Consider the following 25,388-nt stretch of genomic DNA (forward strand, 5'->3'; position numbering starts at 1 on the left):
AGGGGTTCAGTGTCTTGCTCAAGGACACTTCGACAGTAACTCTGGGGGAGCCCGGGTTCGAACTGGCAACCTTACGGTTACCATCCAGGCACTCTACCCCTGAGCCACCGCCACCCAAACATATACAAACATATTTAAAAGCAAAACATAACTAAGGTACAGCCTGCAGCAGAGGTCAGCCATATGCCTGCCTGAACAGGTGGGTTTTGAGGTGAGTTTGGAAAATGGTAATAGAGTCCATGGCCCTCATTTATCAATTGAGTGTAAAATCTGCCCCAAATTCGAGTGTAGGTTTCGTAGTACACCCACGTCGGGTCGGCATTTACAAAGTGATCGCAGACAGCTGATCCTTCCTAATTTAATTCCTAGCAGTAATAAATGTGACGGCTGAAATCAATTTGGCACGCCCTGTGAAATCAAGCCTCGCCCTCGTTTTTGCGACATGAACAACTGCAATACGACCTGGAAACCATGGATACAGGAAAAACGTACTGCCCGCCTCACCCCCCTCTCTCATACACACACACACACACACACACACACACACACACACACACACACACACACGCAACTTGCAAGCCAAACTAACTGGTGTGTTGTATCTTAAATAAATAAAGAACGAACATCTGCATGAATTAAATAAAGCTGTAGGCCTCCTACCCTGTCTGTTTCCCTCTCACCTCGCTTGCCTTTCTGTCATGTCCACACACGCACGCACGCACGCACCTCAAGGCTACATGACACATCGCATCGCCATGAATGGAATACGTTTGTAGGTCTATAATAATTTTACCCATTCGTGCGCAGTACACGGCGAAGGCGATCAGTGAGACTGCGCACTGCTGTGATAAGTCCTGTGGGTGAGTGATGCCTGCATGAGAGATAGGCTACCATGTCGTCAAGGCAGTCATAATCAACGTTTATGGAGTGATTTGATCATTGATGAACGAATCATAAACATATGGATGAAGGTTTGCATGTGTGCTGGTATGTGCTGGGCTGGCGACGCACGCCGCAGCCCCGTCCTCCCGACCCCCGACAATGATCTCGCTTTTATCTGAACTGTCAAAGCGCTTATTTAAATGGTGAATGATTAAGCCCCTTACGCCTATAGCCTGCTACAATTGCAAATAGGCAAGCTGTATGATTGTCATTGTCACTTGTGACCATGTGCCTTTTTTTTAATAATATCACAGTGATTCTATAGGCATCTGATGTCACGCTCATGCCGCATGCGATGCGCTCCCAAATCATCTCACAAGTGCGCTCGCATAACAAGGCCAGTAAAGCACTGTTTGATTAAGCACAAACTAATACATTGTAAACATGTTATATTGTTTTTAATTGCGCGATTTTAATTACTTGTAAAGTTGGAAATCTCTCTTTTTCTTTTTCTTTTTTTTTACATGTATATACATACAGTTTTATATTAACATTTTAGGAGTGAAAACATATGTTTTGATGCCTGTGACAGCGTGTCAGCAGTTCAGACAATGCTGCTCCGCTGTTCTACGACAGAAAAACAGGTGAGGACAAAGCGTACGACAGCTCCCGACCAGACGTGATTTTTGTCCTGGCTCAAGTTCAAATTCATGCTTTGGCGCAAATCGTAAATGCCGAAAATTGCGGTAATTTCGGCGTACACCCATATTTTGGCGTACGCACGGTTGATAAATGAGGGCCCATGTTTCTAATATCAGGGCGGAGGGAGTTCCAGAGGTGAGGGGCAGAGCGGCTGAAGGCTCTTGACCCCATGGTGGAGAGACGGGCTGGGAGGACTTTCAGAGTGATGGAGGAGGCAGACCTAAGTGACCTTGTCCATGTCAACATTCCCACCCGGTCTGACAGGTATGGGGGGGCGAGGTTATGAATGGCTTTGAATGTATGGAGGAGGATCTTGTAGTCTATGCGGTGTTTGATGGGAAGCCAGTGGAGTTGGTGAAGTACAGGGGTGATGTGAATGATGACAGGGGTTCTGGTGACGATACGGGCAGCAGCGTTTGGAGGAGATGTAGAGCTGGGTGTCGTCCGCGTAACAGTGGAAATTGATGTTGTATTTACGGAGAATCTGTCCAAGGGGGAGAAGGTAGATGATGAATAGGATGGGGCCAAGAACAGAGCCCTGGGGAACACCGGAAGAGATGAGGGAGGGATGGGATGTGAATGATTTTAATTTAATGAACTGAGTACGGCTAGAGAGATATGAATGAAACCAGTCTAAGGGTGTGTCGGATAAACCAATGGATGCAAGTCGGTCAAGGAGGGTGGAGTGGGAAATGGTGTCGAAGGCCGCGCTCAGATCTAGGAGGATGAGGATGGATATTAAACCGGAGTCAGCTGCCATCAGGAGGTCGTTAGTGATTTTAAGTAGGGCTGTTTCTGTGCTGTGACGGGTGGCGGAAACCGGACTGGAATTGTTCATAGAGGTTATTGTTGGTGAGGTGGGCCTGAATCTGGGATGCTACTGCTTTTTCCAGGATTTTAGCGAGGAATGGCAGGTTGGAGATGGGACGGAGGTTATTGAAGATGTTTGGGTCTAAACCAGGTTTTTTGAGTAATGGTGTGAATGCAGCAGTTTTGAGAGATGAAGGGACAGAGCCAGAGGTCCACTGAGCCACCTGTTTACTTACAACCACTGTGTTTGGTTCAATTGGGGAATTGTTTTGTTCACAGCACAGATGACATGACTGTGGGCCTACTCTGGTCTGATGCAATACAAGATACTAAAATGGGTGGGGCATGCATTAATGCATCGCCACTAGGGGTGGGTCCCGAACTGCGGGACCAAGTATCTACCGAACCGAACGTGCTAGGGTACCGGGTACCCATTACAATAATTCAATTCGGTTCTCTCTATCGGTTCCACAGACACGTGGTCACACACTATTTATTTATTTTCTTCCGTTTAATAGACTTGCAGGGAACAGAGCTGATCTACAAGCCTACACCGCGTTGCATCAGCGACGCGTTGTGGGCTTGTGGCTTGCAGAGGCGGAGCTATATCTCTCTGCATGGAGACGGAGTTAGTTGTCGAGAGAGACGCACTGTGCCTGGCACTGAAGCAGAGAAGCATTGAAGCAACATAATTATTAAAGTTTCTTAAACGTAAACTTCAATTGAAGTTTATGGGAGGAAACTTTTAAGAGAGGGGGCAGAAGGCTTGCGCCTTTCCTGAGTTGCCTCACTGCATGTGCGCAGCACGAGCATTGAATCAACATGAGACGAGAGAGGAGGAGGGCGGAAGTGTGTGCGTCTGTGTGTGTGTGTGTGTCTCGCGCGAGGGTGGCAGCACGGAGGTGAAGCTCCGGAAGACGCCGTTGTTGTTAATGTTTTAATATTAACAACCACACGCGTTGTTATTACCATCGTCAATGTAATAAGGTGCTGCTAAGATGCATTTGCATGTCCTATGGACAATGTGTCTGATCGCTTCGATCAGGCTTGCGTATAAGCAAGCCCCGGGAGCGGTTACCGGCAGGAGAGCCACCAGACTCGGCGTTCGAGCAGTACGTCCACCCGCTGTCTGAACAACAATGGATGGCCTTTCAGAACCAGGAGAACATCTACAGGGACAGCCTCAACACACAACGGCAGCGTGACAACATCTACTTTGCCTCCGGTGTTCCGGAAAAGTGGAAAAGGCTCGTCACTCTGTTAAGCGCAATATTCTTCAGGAACGGCGTTTTCACAGCGGAAAGCCACGGCGGTAGGCCATTTGGGCTACAACTGCTTAAATACGTGGCGCGAGTCCTGAAAAAGTTCCCGTTGGCGCATCCCCACCCCTACGTGTTATCATCATCATCAACTTCAATAGCGGAATGGATCCGCGGCCAGCTACGCTTCTTACTGGACACCGTGCTGCCCTCCCTGGAGACCGGCGTGAGTCACGGTGGTCCCCGTAGGAAAGTGAAGAGGAACAAACTGGCCCACCTCTGGCTGCATAGAAGATCCAAGGCGATCCAAATCATCCTGAATGACTGTGAGTACCCCACCCCCCCGACCTGCTCAAATGACATCGCAGCTATACAGGCTTATTACAGCAATAAATGTCAGAGCCACAGACCGATTGCTGCCCTCCCCCCACCCTGGTATGAGAGCCTGCCGGCGTACGAGCCGACCACGTTTCCAAGCACCACGCACTTTACCTGTGAGGAGGTAGAGGCAGTTTTACACAACCTCCCAAACAATAAAGGCAGTGGCATGGATGGGGTAACATATGAGACTTTGATAACCGTGCAGTCATGTCAGACTTTAACAACAATTTCGAATGTCTGTCTAGAGAATAGGAGGGTCCCAAATGCCTGGAAAGGAGCACTTATCCATCGTATTCCCAAGAAAGAGAATATCCCTGAAGATCCATCCACATGGAGAGATATTTCCCTTCTCCCAACAACATATAAGGTTTTTATGAAATGTATGCTGGCTAGAATCCTCCCGTGGTTGGTAGATGCAGATATTTTGTCTAGCAAACAAAAAGCATATATTAACAGGCGGGGAATGGACGAGCATGTGTTTTGCCTTAAAACAGGGATAGATGATTTCAAGCACGAGTCATGTAGACTGTATTCAGTCTTCCTTGATTTTAGAGACGCATTTGGGACCCTTTCACATAATGTCATGATCAGGTCACTTGAGGAAATAAAATTACCTCAAGTGTATATTGACATAGTGAAAGATATCTACTGTGAGTCTTCCATCCAGGTTATTTGTGGAAAACAGCTAACTCCACCTATTCCTCTAAAGATAGGGATTAAGACTGGCTGCCCTTGGAGCGCAGTTCATTTTATAATTGCCCTCAACCAGTGGTTAAAGTGGTTATGTCTGTGTGCCCCCCACGGTGTGATTTCACCTAACCCAGTGCAGATGATGTCCAGTTGGCTTCCAGGGAAGAGAGAGTAATCAAAAACATGCTCGCCAGGACAGATTCATTTCTGGAATGGTCAGGCCTGGAAGTTAAGGACATTAAATGTGCTGTACTGTATGAGAGAAGGAGCGGAGGAAATAGGTGGTACCACTCTAACACCGACACATGCCCTGACTTCAGAATAGCCACCAAACCCATACGTGTGTTCTCCCTTCATGAGACATACTCCTATCTAGGGCATAAGTTTAACATTGCAGGTGAATGGAAGGAACAAGTTAACATCATCTTGTCCGAGTTCACATCTAGGCTGGACCTTATTGACACTACCTTTAACCATGAAGCTAGAGGCCATCAGACCAATAGCACTGTCTAAAGTCCAGCACTTCTTCTCCAATGTTCACCTCCAGCAGAAGGTACTAAGCGAAATGAACAATAAAACAGTGAGCTTAGTACGCAAGTTGTTTGCCCTGAACACACACAGCACCCGTGATATTATTCACCATCCTCAGTGGGGGGGCGGGCTGGGTGTACCGAATGTGTCATGGATTTATATCAGCATGCGCATATCACATCTACTGAACATGCTGAATAATGATGATAGAGATGTTAGGGAGCTAGCTAGATCTTCCCTGTTCATCGATTTGAGGAGACGCAAGGTCCCTTTAGCCAGGGAGCCACAGCCCCACTTCCTTGGGTTCAAAAGGAAACCTAGTGGGAAACTGGACACTCGCTCCCCAGGCTTCGGAGTCTCATCGGATTGACCGGATTTGAACGACCTCTGCGTCCAAGCCGGTGTGTCCCTGGAGTGGGCGCGGCCTGACTCTGAAACTGTGGAGGTCTCTGAGGACATAATAACTGACCCTCTCACCTCTGTTAGAGCAACAGTGACCTACAGCGGACACACCCACCTGTTGACACCTAAGGGTGCCCGGCGGACCCTATTGGATATGTTCCAACACCGGCAACAACAACACTGGACTGGACTCAAACTCCAGGGGAAACTGGCTTGACTTCCCCATGCTGACCATTCTGTTTCCCTTTCATTTATAAGGAACACTGCTCTCAATGAGGACATTATCACCTTTACAGTAAAAGCCAGGCTACAGATCCTTCCCACCAAACTCAACCTTTCCCTCTGGTTTCCCTCCACCCATGCACCTCATTGCTTGCATCACACCACAGGGCTTGTTACAGAAACCATGTCACACATTCTGAATGGCTGTTATGCCTATAAAGGGCTTTACATAGCACGCCACGACAGAATAGTTGATCTCATAACAAAGGACATATCTAAACATTTTGCACTGTGAGAATGTACAAACATTCCTGTGTCAAACCTTCCATGTTTCAACTCTGTACTGAAAATACTGACATTTTTGCACATCTCTCTGCTAACACACCAGATGTTGTTGTAGTCAATGAAGAGAACAGATCAGTTTTCATTCTTGAAATGGCCTGGCTCTGATTCTAGCTTAGAGCAGGGGTTCTCAACGTTTGTTTTTTTTGTTTTTTTTGGAAAATAATTTGGGGACCCCCTAAAATAATTTGGCGACCCCCCCGAGGGGTCGCGACCCACGGGTTGAGAACCCCTGGCTTAGAGGAAGCCTTTATGACCAAAGTCATCAGGCCTGGCTACAGAATGGAATGACTCGGGGTGCCGTCAATAATTTCCAGGGTGCACAATAAGTGTTGTTTTTTTCCCCCATTTCATACAGCTATTGCGCTGTTAAATTAAACAGCTAGGGTGCGACCTGTACGTTCCTCTGCCTCTAGAGCAGGGGTTCTCAAAGTTTTTGGCCGGGGACCCCCGGAAATGTTTTGGCAATGTCTCGGGACCCCCGCCCCGCCCGACCCCCAATATAAATTGACTGCTACAATAACCTTAACCCATTTTGGGTGGGAACCCCTTTTGGTGTTTTAAGCATTATGTTATAATTTAGCTATTGAAAAATAGCAGATCTACAAGCTCATAGCGCGCCACCGAGTGGGCGAGGGGGCTGAGGCAGTGTTCTATGAGCAGGGCCTGGCTGGAAACAAGTTCTTGAGCTTAGCCCAGATACCCTGGGTAAATATAGTAATCATTTCATTTCATTTCTATGACAATTATAATATTTCGAATATATTTTTGTTATTTTTGGTATTTTCACAACTTTTCATATAACATAAACTGAGGGTGCACATTTTTAAACTCAGGGTGCTATGCCCCCCCAGGCACCCCTGTGGCGCCGGGCGTGAAAGTCATTAAGTACCAGCCGCTCCTCCAGACCATCATTGAACTAGGCTATAGGTGCAATCTACTTGTGTTTATCTTCGGCAGCCTAGGACACGTACACAGTTTGGTTGTAAGAGGCTTCCAACAACTTGGGATGCCAAAAAAAGCAGCCAAACGGCTCGCCAAATTCTGTGCAATCTCTTCCACTATCGGTAGCCGCCAAATATGGCGAAGACGCTGTTACTTGTACCCCTGAAGGGTGTGTGGGTATTTGTCCGGGATTTGCTGATTGCACTCTGTACAGCACCTTGTAAATATTTGTGTCCTTGTATTGTATCTCTTATGTGGACATAAATAAATGATTAAAATGTGTGTGTGTGTGTGTGTGTGTGTGTGTGTGTGTGTGTGTGTGTGTGTGTGTGTGTGTGTGTGTGTGTGTGTGTGTGTGTGTGTGTGAGAGAGATCACGGCGTAAGGTCCAGAGGCCCAGTCAGTTTAGACTAGAGCTTGCCAGTCTAACTTCGAAGAGAGGTGGTGAAAAAAACAAGAAAAACAACAAATGATAGCCTACTGTGGAAATATCCATGATATTGATATTGTTCAATAATGAATAGGTACTATACCAGTGTTGACTACTGCTAGCACAGACATACCTAAAGGACCCCCGCCTGTGAAGTCCCAAAGATAACAATGGGGGTAGGGGTTGAGGTGTGAAAAGGCTCCCTCTCAAGGGAAGAGAGAGGATGTCAGTGCCAGAACCACTAGTAAGTTCCACCAGCAAACTGCTTCTCCCATGCTAGACCTCATGGCTAGCACATGTCAGGGGGGAAAATACTTCCTGGTCTTTCAACAGCCAATGGCTGTACCCTCAAACCAAAGGAGGGGCTTAGCCATTGGCAGACTAGGAAGCGTGTAGGGAAACAGAGGCTCAGATTCAAACCAACTAAGAAGAGTCCACACCTCATGTAACTACATGATGATTCAACACAGCTCACATTGATCAATGGTATGTTAATGCAAACTATTAATAATCAATGAATAATGTGTTATCCATGTGTTGTAACCTGCCTGTAATTGACAAATGTATTGTATATTTCTGTCTCATTTATGCAGGTTATTTACCTAACCAATCACCAACTAACCGAACCCTAAGTAGCTAGTTAATGTGTTAAATGTATGTTTGTGTTAAATGACAATAAAACTATAAAAGACACTTGAGTTATGTTAATTTAGGCTGGAGGTTTGAGTAAGCCAAAACGATATGTTATCAACTTAGCAAAGAAATCGTAAATAGCTATAAATCTGGACACTTGCTTTGGCAGCCCATGTGCATGCACATTTCTGTTAGTAGCAAACCACAGCATGCAAGCCGCCTTTGTTTTCAATGATCCCTCCATTCGCACGTCGGCAAACCCGTTCTCACATATCGGCCGGAGATGCGCTGCCCCCCCCTACCCCTCCCCCCCATTAGCGATGCTAATTTGCCCAGTCAATCGTGTGTGTGTGTGTGTGTGTGTGTGTGTGTCTTGCTCTCAGATCTCAGACATGCTTTTATGTGTTATTGTCAGCAGTTAGTAGTTAGTAGTAGGAGAAGTAGCCTACAACACTATTGCCCTGGGTAAATACAGAATAGATATAATATATTAAAAATAATCACTATATTATCCACAAATGGCTCAATAAAGGAGAGGATGTTACACTATTCATTATACATGTCTTAAATTGACATTGAGCTGTTTTGTTAAATAAACATTTGACCTCTTAAGTTATTTTATACAATTTTGGAACCGAAATAGGGAACCGTTAAGAACCGGAATCGATAAGCAGAACCGGAATCGGTACCGAACTCGAAAAAATCCTAACGATACCCATCCCTAATCCCCACCCATATTTGCGCCCCTCACTTCACACGGGGGTGATTATTTTGCAATAATCGTACTTGTTGTCAGTACCCAGTGTGGTTTGACCGACCTGTGAGCAGCACAAATAAGACTCAAAGCTTGGCCAATCTGTGAAGCCGATGGGGTGTGTTTTCGACTGAAACATTGCCTCCTCCAGAAAGGAGACATTAAACATACTACTTCATACCTGTTTGGGGATATGGTATGAGTGCATTGTGAGTACATTTCACCATGCAGGTGAAGGAGGGTCCGTAATCTGTCCTCTATCGTCTTTCGTCAGTAAAGTTGAAAGTTAAAGTTGAAAGCCCCTCAAAAACAGCAGGGGACACTGTTTTTCCCCTTTTTTTGCAGACGGTTTCCCAGGTTACAACAGCAGTGACAATACTCAGACATGTATGCAGTGTTGCATGACGTTGACAGCAAATTTAGATTTTAGTTTTAGTAATAGTCTCTTGATTAGTTTCCATTTTGTTTTAGTCACATTTTAGTCACCTGGAATGTTTTAGTGTTAGTCTAGTTTCAGTTGATTAATATCATGAGATTTTAGTCAACTAAATCTACAGTTGATTTAGTTGACTAAAATGTATTTTGGCTGATTATACACTGGCTGAAAATAGCAGATCTACAAGCTTTAGATCGCTTGTAGATTGGCTGTTTTCAGCCTGCAACCAAGCATACAATGACTTGTGTATTTTACTTATACTGGATCTCTTCTCCACTAGTCCCTCCCTAACATTTTATTCTAGTTTTTATTTGTTGACGAAATTGTCAATATATTTAGTCTCAGTTTTAGTGAAAAGGGTAGTCTACGAACATTGTTTGTATTAGTCGACGAAAACAACACTAACAGACACGAGTGCAATATACATCAAGTAAAGGCAGTGTTGGAGAGAAGAGACGTTATTTTTCTCCACACCAATATCCCAGAGACTTTGGCTTGCTTGCTGGCCTGGGTCCAATGACGTGTGATCTGATGAAGCGTCTCGGTCTGTTCCAGTAATGAAGTCATTACAGGTGAGAAATGAGATTGCCTGTAGCTAAGTGACACCTGAGCCCAGCCTAATGGAGGCATCCTTTTTTAAATGTTATGCTTAACAAGTGTTGTTCTGATTCCATGGAATACTACAGCTTCTGTCTGAGGGGCTGGTCTGCTGGATATGTTTTTGAAACCTGTCGCATCAACTAAGGCTTTACATTGTTATGAACGTTTCTTGATCGGCGGAGCAGATTTATTCAGGCTACGATGCAGACACGCACGCACGCACGCACGCACCCACACACACGCACACATGCACACACGCACACACACTCCTAATTCTGTCTGTCTGTCTGTTTCCAAGATGGCGGCCATCACCGCCAGCGCAGAGCACTGTGAGCAGTTCATCTCCTACGGCTGTCGCATGTCCAGACTGCTCAACACCCCAGGTACGAACTGACAGAGGAACAGCCTTATGATACTGTTCAACACCTACTGCCACCTGGTGGACGCAGAGCCAACCGCGCAGACTGCCGAGCTGTTTGTTGTGTGACACACACTGGATTCACATCCTGTTTGGGCCGGCCATCTTAGATGCTAAATAAATAGCGTCAATGCTAGGGAGCTAAAATGAAGCAATCCTTGCTCTATAAAGCGCCAATGTTCCCATCTAGATCACCGGATTAACCAGCAAAGACCTCCGAACATTGTGCGTTTTATCCAAACCATGGAGAGCTCTGTAGATTTCGAGTTATGCAGCTTTTTAGTCAGCCTGTATAAAAGAAGGTGAACGTCTGCGCGGTTGCGCAATCTGGTCTCGGATCACTTAAAAAAGGAAAAGGCCAAGCTAAATAAAAAAATAATCAGCGATCCGGTTTGATATCAATTGGATCCCAACTGGCGGTACCTTCCGTCAGGAGCAGTTAATTTGTTAACTATTGATCAAGCTATATGCAGACGCATGCAGGCACACACACACACACATGCACACGCATGTGCACGCACATGCACACGTGCAGTCGCACACACGACACGGCACACACACACACACACACACACACACACACACAAACACACAGTACAGTACAGTACAGTACAGTACAGTACAGTACAGTACAGTACAGTACAGTACAGTACAGTACAGTACAGTACAGTACAGTACAGTACAGAGTGCAGTGCAGTACAGTGCAGTTAGGAAATTAAATTACCAATCAGAGCAGAGCAAGGGAAGATAACACATACGTGAATAATCAATGAAGCAAATACGATTTGCTCATATCATTACATATCCTTTTCTTAAAATAAAAGTTTTACTTTTATAAGATGAAATTAATTATTGTAGCATTCACAAATCACAAATGGTGTTGCTTTCAATATTTCACAATATTTATTTTCTCTTCTTCAATAAAGAAGATGAATAAACACAATAATGAAATGCAGTTTCACAATTCACTTTTCTTTATTATTATTATTTTTCTTTTCTTAAACATCACTCAAAAAGAACAGTAGTTCAGATCAATTCCGTGTTCCTCTGTCATAGTAGAACTTCAGTTCCACTGTCTGCTGCCTTGTGCATCAGTCTTTTTCACTAGGCCATTCGACTGCGGAAAGTGTGGGCTTGAGGTTGTGTGCTTAAAGTCCCACTCCTTGGCAAAGGTTCTGAATCTGTAATTTGCAAATTGCGGACCATTGTCTGAAAAAAACTTGAGAAGCCACGCCGTGCCTAGAGAATATGGCTTTCATGCTATGTTATCACTGCTTCCGCAGTGGTGGTGGTCAGTCTACAGACCTCTGGGTACAGGGAGTAATAGTCTGTGACAACAAGATAATCTTTACCTTGACATGCAAACAGGTCAGCACCCACCTTCTGGTATGGTCTGTCTGGTGCTTGGTGTGGGGGTAGTGGTTCTGCAGGGTGACTCGCTTGATATTTGAGGCATGTTGTGCATTTTGACACTTCATTTGTGACATCTCGATTTATTCTAGGCCAGAACATCACTTCACGTGCTCTCTTCTTGCACTTTTCGATTCCTAGATGTCCTTCATGAATCCTTTTGAGCATCTCAGGCTCTTTGGAATGACAATTTTACTTCCTTTGTAAATGATGTCACCGACCTCTGATAGCTCAGCCCTGTAGTTCCAATACTCTGCTGTTTCTGGTGAACAGTTTTGTTTCACGGTGGGCCATCCATTTCTGATGATTTGTCTCAATTGTTTCAGCGTCTCAGCCTTGTTAGTCTCAGTCCGTATGAGCTCCATCTTCGCATCTGCTACTGGCAGTGCACTTGTGATCATGTGTACATAAGCATTCACATCTTCATCCAGTTTAGTGTGGCTCCTGTGGGTCAACAGCTCTGGATAGCGTGTCAGCTGTATACATCAGTGTTCCTGGTGTGTATGCAACGTTAAGTGAGTAGCGTTGCAGCCTGATCATCATTCGTTGTATGCGGAGTGGCTTAGTGGCTTTTGGAACAATGAAATCAAGGGCTTGTGATCAGTCTCCACACTGATTTCTTGTCCTGACACAAACGGATGGAATCTCTCACAAGCATATGTGATGCTGAGCAGCTCTTTTTCGATGTGCATATCGCGTTTCCGGGTCTGTCATAGAACGTGATGCATTACAGGTTGCCAGTCCTCATATTTTTGTAGAAGTACTGCGCCGAGCCCACTCTGTGATGCATCAGATGATACTTTAATAGGTTTCTCTGGGTCATAGAACCTCAGGACCGGTTCCTCTGTGAGCAGCGTCTTCAATTCCCTCTTTAATTCTCTTCAATTCAGTCCATGACTTTTCATGCTCATGATTCCACTGCCATTATATGTTCTTCTCAGTCAGTTGTCTCAGTGGGGCCATTTTTTCTTACAGGTTGGGTATGAATTTTCCCATGAATGTGATCATCCCATTAAATCTTTGTACATCTTTTTTGCATGTTGGCCTTGGCATGTTCTCGATAGCAGACACCTTTTGTGGGTCTGGTCTGACACCTTCACTGCTCAGTATGTCGCCCACAAATGTCAACTCTGTCACACCCAGCTGACATTTCTCTTTATTCAGCTTCAGGTTTGCTTTCTTTGTTGCTTCTAGCACAGCTTTGAGTCTCACATCATGCTCAGCTCTAGTGGCACCCCATTTTATGATGTCATCCATTGAGGTATCAACTCCTTCCATCGTAGATAGATTATCATAGATAATGTTGATTGTTTTGTGATACACTTCAGGAGCTGAAGCAATGCCAAATGGTAATTGAATGTGCAGTTTTGAGCTTGGCTCGTCCAACTTCATCTGCCAAAATCCTGAAGACGCATCTAGCTTGCTAAAATATTTTGCATTTACAAACTGTCCCATGATGTCTTCACGAGTAGGAAGCTTGAAGTGTTCTCTCTTAATGGCTCTGTTTAGATCTCTTGGATCCAGGCATATTCTGAGTTTTCCATTATTTTTGTCCACTACAACGAGGCAACTCACCCACTCAGTCGGCTCATCTATCTTCTGAATCACGTTCAGTCTCTCCATCTTGTCCAATTCTGCTTTCAGTTGCTTTTGCAGTGCAAATGGGACTTTTCTGCATGGATGTATGACTGGTGGCACACTTTTGTCTACTCTGACCGTGTGTTCTCCTGGCAGGCAGCCTAGACCCTGAAATAGGTCTTTGTATTCCTCCATGAGTTGATCATATACTGTCTCTTTTTGTCTGTCCACGACAAAGACTCTCTTCACCAGGTGTAGTCTCTCACAGGCTGACAATCCTAGTAAAGCCTGCACATCCCTGGGTACAATGATGAACGATAGCGTGTGCACTTTGTCTTTGAGTTTCACATTGACAATGCATTTTCCTTTCTTCGGTATGTCTGCACCTGCATAGGCTGTCACTTTCATGTTTGCTCTATGTATTTTTGGTCTGGGCCTTATTTTCATGAAATCAGTCTCTGACATCACATTCACATTTGCTCCAGTATCCAATTTTAATTGCAGATGTATGTCATTCACTTTCAGTGTAGTGATCCAATCCTTTTCTCCTTTTTCATCATCATCTACTGCATCCACTTTGCCTTTCTGGGCTGGATTCTTGCAGCAACGGGCATAATGGTTGTCTTTATTGCACTTATTGCACTTCTTTCCATATGCAGGACACTGCCTAGGTGGATGTTGTGTTCCACATCGAGTACAAGATTTCTGATTGGCCATTCTGTTTTTGTGTGATTGTCCCGCCCCTTTGTTGACGTCAAAGGTCTTATTTTTGTGGAATTTGTGTGCATCTCTCTTCACTGCATCCACGGTGCAGCTAGCATCACTTAACAGCTCTTTAGCCTGTGATTTCACAGTCTCTGCACAGGTAAGGCTTTCTCCAGGTCTAGATCTGCCTCTCTGAACAGCCTCTCTCTCAGACCATTATCTGTGATGCCACACACAATCCTGTCTTTTATCAGTGATTCTGTCAATCCACCGAATTCACACGTCTTGCCTCTGTTTCTCAGCTCATTTACATACTGATCAATTGTTTCTCCCATTTGCTGCACACACGTGAAGAATATGTGCCTTTCAAATGTCACATTGCGTTTTGGAATGCAATAAGCCTCAAACCTTTCCATTATTTTCGGGAGCTTCATTGTATCTGCCTCTGCAGCAAAGGTGAAGTTATTGTACACTTCCAGTGCTTCATCTCCCACGACATGTAAGAATATTGATGCTTGCATTTTAGCACTCTTTCCATCCCCTCCAATTGCAGCTAAATACAGTTCAAAACGCTGCTTGAATCTCTTCCAGCATTATTTTTCATCACATTTGATTATAGACACTTTTGATTTATTTTGAACTCATTGAACCCCCCTCCCTCAATCTCACCTAGCCCAGAAAGAGGGTAGAGTGGTAGGGTAGTGCATGCACTGCAGAAACACAGAATGACCTGCATGCTACAGAAAAACACTCCAGATCCCATCCTGGGTTGTTTGGTGGTCAGCCTGTCTTTATGTTCCCCCTCGGGGGTGGTTTCCACTTCAGAGATAGTCTTATAGTGTTATAGGAGAATATGAGTTATCCATGTGTAAAGCTGTGGGAGGATCTCTTCCTAAGCCCAGCTTGCTGCCTTAGTTATTTGTTGCTGATGCTTTTAGGCCAGAGGATATGTAATGGTTGATGAATGTTAGTCCAGAGGAGATGTAGTGGTTGATGAATGTTTGGATGTTTCTTTGTAGTGGTGACAATACTCAGTATTTCTCAACACTGTTTTGCACATGATAGCGTATCACAGTGCATTACAATTCCTGTCACAGGATAATATTACATTTAATCTAATACACCCATGGATGAAAAGGAGCAGGAAAAATAAGCAGAAAATATGAATACCTGCAGCCCCCTATTTCTTTTTAAATGTAATTTTTTATCCCACAATTTTGTAACCCATTTTTCACCCCTGTGTCAATTATCTAATGTGATCCTGGGTTCTACACACCCTCCGCCAACCTGGGGAGAGCAATGGACTTGAACTCATGCTTCCTTCATGCATGAGTGTCCAAGTTGCTCCTTTACACCTGACAGGGGGGAGTTTCCCTGGTTGGACGCGTGGAAGGAACACGTTATTCCAACCAGTTCCTTTCTCCTCCATCAGGCGCCCCGGCTGGCCAGGGGGAGGCAGTTTAGAGACCAGGATTACTGCTGTTTTTTGTGAGGGTACCTACCTTAGGTGACACGGGGAGAACATGCAAACTCCACACAGAAAGGCCCTTTCGCCAACCCCGCCTAAAATGCGAATGAAAAAAGAAAAACAAGATCAACAAATGAACAATTACACACGTAGAAACAAATAGAACTCCACCGTGAACTCCTATCCAATGTGTCGTCTTCATATTGACTAATTATTTACTGACTTCCCATTAGTATTGAAGATCAATGCAATTCAATTCAATGACATTATATAGTGCCGGTCAAGAAAATCCAATAACTATGCCATGAGCAAGCAGGGAGAAAAATGATCCTTTAGCAGACAGACAAGACCCAAGACAAGACCCACTGCATGCTGGGTGATGAAGTCCTTTATAACCAATCCATTCTAAGGCCTCGATTGTGAACTCTGTTGCGGTGTGAGATGGATGAGTGAAATAAGTCATTGTCATTCCTGATGACAATCTGTTCATCTGCCTCAACCTGAGAGAGCTCTGCACAAAATGGGACTTATGTTCACACACGTACACGCACGCACGCACGCACGCACGCACGCACGCACGCACGCACGCACGCACGCACGCACGCACGCACGCACGCACGCACACACACACACACACACACACACACACACACACACACACACACACACACACACACACACACACACACACACACACACACACACACACGTATCTCTCTCTAATGCATATTTAGAGTTAGAGAGAGAGAGAGAGAGAGAGATAGAGAGAGAGAGAGAGAGAGAGACCATGAGATTAGACACAACCACAGAGACATGAGGGTGAGATGTAGTGGTGGAACAACTACTCACATGTATTGCTTCAGTAAAAGTACCAATACTGCAATGTAGAAATACTCTGTTACAAGTAAAAGTCCGGAATTCAAAATGTACTTGAGTAAAGGTACAAAAGTATTACTTTTTTCCACCACTGATTTAGTGCTTACTGTGTTGTGTAAAGCACCTTCACTTACCTCATTGTTGAAATGTGCTATACAGATAAACATGTGTGTGTGTGTGTGTGTGTGTGTGTGTGTGTGTGTGTGTGTGTGTGTGTGTGTGTGTGTGTGTGTGTGTGTGTGTGTGTGTGTGTCTCAACAGATGGAAGCCCCTACACGTGGTGGGTCGGTCGGGGCAGTGAGAAACACTTCTACTGGGGGGGTTCCGGGCCGGGCGTCCAGAAATGTGCCTGTGGCATCGACAGGAACTGTACTGAGCCCAAGTATGACTGTAACTGTGACGCCGACCTCAACACATGGTGAGTCTAAGGCTTAGAGTATATATTAATAGAGACAGCACCGGATTTCTCCTCCCATCCACTTGCATTAAGTTGCTCAAAAGCGGATGAGGCGATTTCACTCCTCCTTCCGGGTAGGAACAGAGTGCATTCTGGGATGGATTGGACCCAAACACATGAACGCGCTGCCGTTGTCTATCATTGCACGCGTTCACGTGCGCTCACGTATGAAACAGCGCTCACGCGTCATCATGAACGTGCGCAATGATAGTCAACGGACCAGCGCGTTCATGTGTTTGGGTCAAAACTGCAATACCAAATTCGGCCACTATGTCCATTTCGCCTCAGGGTTTCCTCCGGGTGCCGTCTCTATTAATACTCTAAGGTCTAAGGTGGGATTCATACTATGGTCCCGGATGCGCACTCGGGACCACTTGGCAGATGTTGTGGCAGTGTGAACGCTGCGTACCGTTCCCCGGGAGCGGATCACCCAACCGTTCCTGGGACCGCATCGGGACCGATTGAAGTGTAGGCCTACTCGGATACGGATCGCTGCAATGTGAAAGCATTGAATGGATACAGTTGAATGAAGTGTACTCGGGTGCGGAAGAATCATGGCCAATGTGAATGATGGCCAACCGTATTCGGGGACAGTTTGAATCAAAGGGACTCTGCCCTAACTAGCATTAGTTTAAGAGAAAAGAGTCCGCACACCATATATCATTACTATGCTACTGACCACAAGACATGGTGAGTGTAACGGCCCTATTCATAGTCCAGTTTTCAGTGAAGAGGTGACCACAGAGAGATGTGTGAGCGGTGACCAGTGTTGGGTGTAACGGCGCTATTAATAACGGCGTTATGTAACGGACTACTTTCATTGGTAACGGAATAAAGTAACTACTTAGTTTTGCAATTTAGTAGTTAGTTACCTAGTTACATTTCCAAAAAAGTAATCCCGTTACTATAATGTGTCCCTGTTCATTTTGTTGGCAAGATTTAAAAAATAATAAAGCCCCGACTGCCCACGGAGTCTATTTCTCCTGCCTTCTGTGTGAGTTATCCTTCCAAGCCCACTATACCATGTACTATACATCCTGCGTCTACTACATCCTGTAGTTCACTTAAGAAGTAAAAGTATTGTTACAAGTAGCTTTTATTTTGAAGAGGAAGTTGTTTCGGTTGTAGCCAGCTGCCATGACAGTCTAGTCGACTAGAAGTGCCGGGTGGTAGTGGAATAATAATAACAACAACATGCTTTTAGCCAAAGTTCATGAAAACCGCATGCGTCTATGACTTAAACAATGTAGGCTAAACACTTTGGAATTACGTTTAACATGGTATATCCTCCGTGGCGGCGTCATTAGGTGAGTACTAGTTAATGAATTGTTAAGTTTCATAGTATCATTCATCATCAACAACAGGCTGTTGTTGTTGCCCCCCCAAAATGAACAGGTTACTGCCTACAGGATTCTCATTCTGTTACTGTCACTGCCTGCAAGGATGGCCGCCGTGCCATTGCATATAAACTATCTAATTCATACGTGGGTCGTCGTGGGTCCACGTGGATTGTTGTTATTGTTCATGCGCCACGGCACGCGGCGTGGAGAGGGCATCAGAGCGCAGCGCAACAGCCTAGTATGGCATATTGTAGTGTACTCTCTGCACTCTCTTTCTGTCCAGTCCTATGTGCCGATTGTGGCAAATTATATTCATTAATAAAGAGAGAGCTGTAAAGGGGATATGGTCTATGGTCAGTTCATGGTGTGTATCATTCATTCTCGTTTTTAACCGGGCCGTGATAATGCGGCGCAATGACGGTAGGCAGTAGCCTAATACAATGTAACCAACTTGCGCAAGCATTCAAAAATGGGTTTTAATTGTCGGGTAACGGAAAATAACGGAAAATAATCTAACCTTTTACTTTTCTCAGAAGGTAATTTGTAACGGTAAGGGATTATTTTTATGGGCAGTAATCCAGTAACCTAACGACGTTACTTTCTAAAGTAACGATGCCCAACACTGGCGGTGACCACCGTGGCTCAGTGACGTCATATTGTAGTTGGGGAATGCCCATAGATCCGAATAGTGTTGTAGTCAAGACCACCTAAAGCGAGACCAAGACAAGACCAAGGCCTATAGGAGGGTTGAGACGAGACCGAGACCGCCGCGAGCCTATGGGGGCCAAGACCAAGACCAAGACCTAGACGGGTCGAGACCAAAGACGAGACCGAGACCGTCGCGAGCCTAGGGGGGCCGAGACCAAGACAAGACCAAGACCTAGGGAGGTCGAGACCGAGACGAGACTGAGACCGTAAGTTAAGACCAAGACTTTTTTTTTTCCTTTTTTTTCTTTTTGATAGACACAGAAAACAATCTTGATCTGAAACACTGCAAATAGATTTTACTGACTTTGGAAAAGCTCAAAATTTGGTATACTACAGCATGATTCATTCAAATATTTCTTTTAAATATCAATGAATGAATAACAATGAGGCATGCACATTGGGAGAAATGGGAGGCCCTGTGCGAACATTTGTGTTAATTAATATCCAAAAATATCCAAAAATGATCACATTTCTATCTATAAGGCCACACCTTATTAGAAACAAATATTAATAGTATATGAAAGTAGCTTCGGTCCCAGGCTTACTTATCTCCGGAAAAAAAAGCCTGGTCACAACGTAAGGCATCGGCGGATGTATCGTCCGGAACATCCGTCAGATGTATTTCCCCCGGATACGATATTTTCCCGACCAATCACAACACTTGTTTCATTCGCGGAGAATGTAAACTGATTTGTAAAGCATCAATGTCATTTCCTTGGGCGATACTTCCACTAAAATCCCGCAACTTCCGCCCAAACAAATGATAGCCTCTACAGCGTAGGTCTTACCCAGGGTGATATGAAAGCCTTTTTTATAGGTTAGTATTGGAATTGCAGGTGCTGCCAAATAAGTAGGCCTAATTACCTCATGCCAGTCAGTTGCGCAAATATATATGTCAGATCAATTAGCAAGCTGAGCAGCTTCTCACTAGTCTGCAGCACAAGTTATTTGTCCTTTCTATTAGTAACGCCCGACGCCCAGGACAAAGTTTTGTCCAAAAGACGAAGTTTATTGATATGAAAACGGATCGCATCGCTCCACAGCATGGGAGCGCCTGTTGTGCAATCATCGATGTTGCGCAACAGTGAGACGTCATCCTTTACACATCTGATGTAAACTAAACATTACACTGTGTATGCAGTAGACACTTTACACAGTGGCTACTGCAGTGTTGATTTTGACAGTATATTTTGATTTTTGTTTTAGTCTTTGGAATTAAACTAGTCACCTGAAAGGTTTTGGTGTTTAGTGTAGTTTAAGTCGACTAAATATCATATGATTTTAGTCGACTAGATCTACAGTTGTTTTTTGTCAACAAATGTGCATTTTTGCAGGCCTTGATGGTGTTGTAATGCCTGAACGCATTGTGAGCTTGTAGATCAGCTATTTGCATCATGCAACCAAGCATACAATGACTTGTCATTTAGTTCTAGGCTACTTGATCTCTTGTCCACTATAGTCTCTGTCAGACATTTAGACTAGTTTGTATTTGGTGACGGAATTGTGGGTATATTTAGTCTTAGTTTTAGTCATCGTAGCTTAGTTTTTATATGGGTTAAACCAGTGTAGGACAATGTTCCTTTGTTTCCTGTTGGTATTACAGGTGATACTAAAGTAAACCTCACTCTGTTCTGTTTGGTCCAGGAGAGAGGACTCTGGCCTGCTGCTGTACAAGGACCACCTGCCAGTCATGCAGGTTGCCGTGGGCGACACCAATCGGCCGGGCTCGGAGGCGGAGCTAACCGTGGGCCCGCTGCGTTGCCAGGGAGACGGTGAGCGTCACACTAGCTATATGCTCTATAGTCAACAATCTTCTGAACAGGAAATTAGATTTGAAGTAATTTGTAAACGCACGCACGCACGCACGCACGCACGCACGCACGCAATATCAGAGATAAAAGCAGGACTAAAAGCATCCTAAAAACACGCATGCACACACTCATGCACACTGCACCGCTCAGTTCGCACAGGTGTGATATTTTTAATATCAAAGAATGTCTTCTAAACTGATGCTGTTTATTGCTGGTGGGTCTGCATGAGCCTGGAACAATAATGCCGCGTTCACACCAAGGAAGCTAGAAGCAGCTTCTCGCTTCGTGGTCCCATGTTATCTCTATGCAGACCAGCTTTTTCGTTTTGAAGCTTAGGGTGAACAGCTTTTTTTTTTTTAAGGTGCTTTATTTCTCGTGAAAGCTCATATTTGACGCAGCTTTTCAAAGCTAGATTCTGGCTTTAGCTTCAAGAAGCTGCTTCCAGCCAATCAGAGCACAGCGTGGTTTGAGGAGGCGGAGTTTAGCTCATTTGACAAGGGCAGAAAAACCTCCGAGCGAGCTGACCGCACCGAGATCGAATTAAAATATTTACTTTTTAAATAAGGGCTGTATATGTAATATGAATGAATATTTGGCAAGACCATAGCATATTTATGGAAAGAAATAAAAGTTTATATGAGCAACAAGTTGTCGAAGCGGTGAAAACAGGTTGTGTTCCGTCACTTGCGAGCCAGTTCTCTCCCAGTGGACTGGCACGGTGGCTGGGGAGAAGTGCCCCTGCAGTCACCCCCCCCCCCCCGGTTCCCACCGACCGGAGAGGTGAACAACTGAACCCCGTCGCTGACGCTGACCGTGGACTAAACACACACACACGGTTTATACATTAGCAGATATAGATAGTCTATAGACAAAGAACTAAACAATATAGTTAAAACCGGTTTTCGTGTCGGACGGACCCCTGTCTTTATCCCCAAACTCTCCCCGGGAATAGGGGACTCGGGGAGGGGATGAGCAGCGCGCTCTTTCGGTCGTGTGCACCGCGTGTGTATGTGTGTGTGTGTGTGTGTGTGTTGCGTGTGTGTGTGTGTGTGTGTGTGTGTGTGTGTGTGTGCGTGCGTGCATGCGAGAGAGATCACAATCCATCAGTCAGTGGTAGCTAGCTGTAATCTACATGTTGAAATTAATTTGGGCACCGTCAATCATACCTTTGAAAAATAATGAATATCCTTTATATCAGTTGTATGATATGTGAACATCCCTGATCGGCTGATCCGACCTAAACTGAGGACTATAAATGATAATTTGCAGTGTGATCACCCCCACCTCCCCCCCAAGGCTCAACCCCACCCTGAATTGTGATGACGGGGTGTGTTGCTGGCTGCAGGAGGTCTCGTTATTGGACCTATAGCACCTGAACACACCCCTGTTTGTGGAACAGTTTGCAGACCTATTCCAGCAAAAAAAAGTTTGGGGGAACAATAAAATATGGAGGGCCAAGGAAAAAAGAAAACAAACAAGACAAGGTGGGAAGATAAATTGATAGTGGCTGTCAGCCACTATCAAATTATTTATGACAAAAGTCTCGTCGACTTTCGAGACAAGAACAAGAAGGAGAAGGCATGGGAGGACATCGCTGCTGCGGTTGGCGAGTCAGGTCAGTTCAAATATTAGCAACAATGCTATAGTTAGCGGTTTTCTACCTCGGACGTTGGTACCAATGTAAACATGCTACTTGATTTATGAAAACAGACAGGTTGTAATATTTTGGAAGTTTGATCAAAAAAAAATACTGATCTGCATCAAAGTGCTTGTGATGCCATGTACTGCTTGTGGAAGACTAGTACTACAGTACAATTGTATCTGACTGAACTAATAATAAATCATTTTCTGTTAAGATGAATGGATAGTTTATTTTCCATCTGCAGCCATCTGGCACTAAGCAACATGCATATTATGTGCTAGGCAATGCATATTTTCTGTGTAATAACACAGTCACCAGTCCTTTGTGTTAGTTATAGTTGGATGCTCATTGCTAATATAGAAATAACAAATTAGCATTTATCATACAATATAGAAACCTGAAAGCAGAAATGTATGGGAAGCCGTTTAGGCCATAAATGCATAGTCAACTCGCACATACATGTATACTTCTCTTGCATATTGGTACTTCACTTGCACATACATGCATATTTCACATACACATACATACTTCACTTGCACATACATACATTTAGGTACTTCACTTGCACATACATATATATTTCATTTACACATACATACATACTTCATTCGCACATATATACATACTTCACTTATACATACTTCATCCGCACATATATAAATACTTAATTCGCACATACATACATACATACATACATACATACATACATACATACATACATACATACATACATACATACATACATACTTCATTCGCACATACATACATACATGCATACATACGTGTGTGAGTATTTATTTATGTGCGGCTGCGCAGGACTATGTGATGTGTGTACATGTCTGAGTATGAATGTAACAGGAAGGCACAATGCCTGAACAGGAAGCTCGATTTCAAATGTCTCCCCAGTGGCTGCAGTTTCTCCCCAGTGCCTCCCCAGTGCCTCCCCAGTGCCTCCCCACTGCCTGCCCAGTGCCTCCCCAGTGTCCCCCAGTGTCTCCCCAGTGTCCCCCAGTGTCTCCCCAGTGCCTCCCCACTGCCTGCCCAGTGCCTCCCCAGTGCCTCCCCAGTGACTGCCCAGTGCCTCCCCAGTGTCCCCCACTGCCTGCCCAGTGCCTCCCCACTGCCTGCCCAGTGGCTCCCCAGTGTTTCCCCAGTGTCCCCCCAGTGCATGATACAAACGATACAAATGTATCTTAATTTATTAATCAAATTAATTCATTAGTTAATCAAATTCATTAATTAATTAATCTTTTTTTTTTAATTATGTATGTATGTGCGAATGAAGTATGTATGTATGTGCAAGTGAAGTATTTATATGTGCGAATGAAGTATGTATGTATGTGCAAGTGAAGTATTTATATATGTGCGAATGAAGTATGTATGTATGTGTAAATTAAATATATATGTATGTGCAAGTGAAGTACCAATATATATGTATGTGCAAGAGAAGTATACATGTATGTGCGAGTTGACTATGCATTTATGGCCTAAACGGCTTCCCATAGAAATGTACATGCATGCACATGAATTGGTTGGTGCCCATATACAGTCTAGTTCACTTGGAAAATGACAAGCACACTTTAATGTCTAGACTGTCTGTACATGAATAATAAATAAAAATGATTACAATGCATGCTGGCATATTTTGATATGATGTAGCTGTTGGCTTTACTCAGGTCACATCACATGACATGTAATTTTTCCCCCAGTGGCAGAGTGCAAGAGGAGGTGGAAGACACTGACCGATGGCTACAGGAGACATCTGGCACTGTCAGAGGAGGCGTCCAAAAGTGGTTCTGGCCAGGCAGGGAAGGTATGGCCATTTGCGGCCGTCATGTCCTTCATGAAGCCACACATGGCAAAAAGGGACACATCAGGCAACATGGGTACGAGCGCTGCTGCCCCCCAGGGTACCTGCACCTTAATCTTAATGTATATTCACTGAAACTGTCCTTGCACTAATGTCTGGTAACAGATACCAGCTACTATGCTCATTCACCTCATTTCTAAATCTCATGTAGATACGTTTTTTGAGGGGCGCTTCATCTGGCTTTTGAAATTATGTCATATGGCAGCCAAGTCTATGGACTTGTACAGCAGTTAAACATTACCATGTGTCCCTCACTTCACACAAGTGTTGTTTTTTAATTTATTATTCTCCCCCCTCCCCTTTCTCTCCATTCTTTCTCTTTTCTGGAAACATTCAAATAACGATGGAACAATACATAATACATAATATATTTCACCCACTGTTTTAACACCTGTAAACATGTGACCTGTTTCTGATTCTACTACCTCCAGCACCACGTAAAGGCCCCTCCAGCAAGAGGCCCCCACCTGCTACGACACACACCAGCACCACCCGACCATGCCTCGGGGCTGGTCAGGGAACCAGCAGCAGCACAGCTCTTCCAGAGTATGTCACCCTGGTTCCCATGTCTCCAGGAGCTCAGGGTGATGAGGACAGCCTGCCACCTCCCCCACCAACCCAGGACTCCTTATTTGACATCCCAGAACACCAGGTGAGGTCTGGGAAATGGGAGGCGGCCTTTTTTCCGACACCCAAATAGCCGACGGGCGGCCTTTTTTCCGACACCCAAATAGCCGACGGGGCAATGGTCCGACAGTGTTGGACCATTGTCCGAAATACCGTATTTTTACTCCAACGGTCCGACATGATATTAGCCAGACAGAAGTTCCCGCAATAGTCCGAAAACTGTAGTTTAGACGAGGCAATGTTTAGACGAGGCAATAGTCCGACATGGGAGACCGAGCGCGCAGCGTGCAACGGCAACTCAAGTGAGTGTGTGTGCGTGCATGCGTGGGCGCGGCGCACCCACGCAAAGTTTGCATGATATCCAATATGGCCACCACAATACTAGCACCCAGAAAATAGGTTTGGCTCTAAATTCTGAACCAGATGACCTATAAATACAAACTCATGGTTTCTAACCACG

General features: G+C 44.7%; 1 protein-coding gene across 1 annotated transcript in view; it reads left to right on the forward strand.

Annotated features, from left to right (window-relative positions):
• LOC306923543 (contactin-associated protein-like 2) overlaps positions 1-25,388 on the forward strand; it is a gene marked incomplete at its 3' end in the record, with an annotated part of 333,896 nt that overhangs the window by 235,427 nt on the left and 73,081 nt on the right. Inside the window, exons 15-17 of the mRNA XM_079501713.1 lie at positions 10,317-10,401; positions 16,735-16,891; positions 20,623-20,750. Of these exons, the coding sequence (XP_079357839.1) occupies positions 10,317-10,401; positions 16,735-16,891; positions 20,623-20,750 (370 nt within the window). The remainder of the gene's footprint in view (positions 1-10,316; positions 10,402-16,734; positions 16,892-20,622; positions 20,751-25,388) is intronic.

The sequence above is a fragment of the Electrona antarctica genome (genome assembly GCF_951216825.1).
Source record: "Electrona antarctica genome assembly, chromosome: 5".
Lineage (NCBI taxonomy): Eukaryota > Metazoa > Chordata > Actinopteri > Myctophiformes > Myctophidae > Electrona > Electrona antarctica.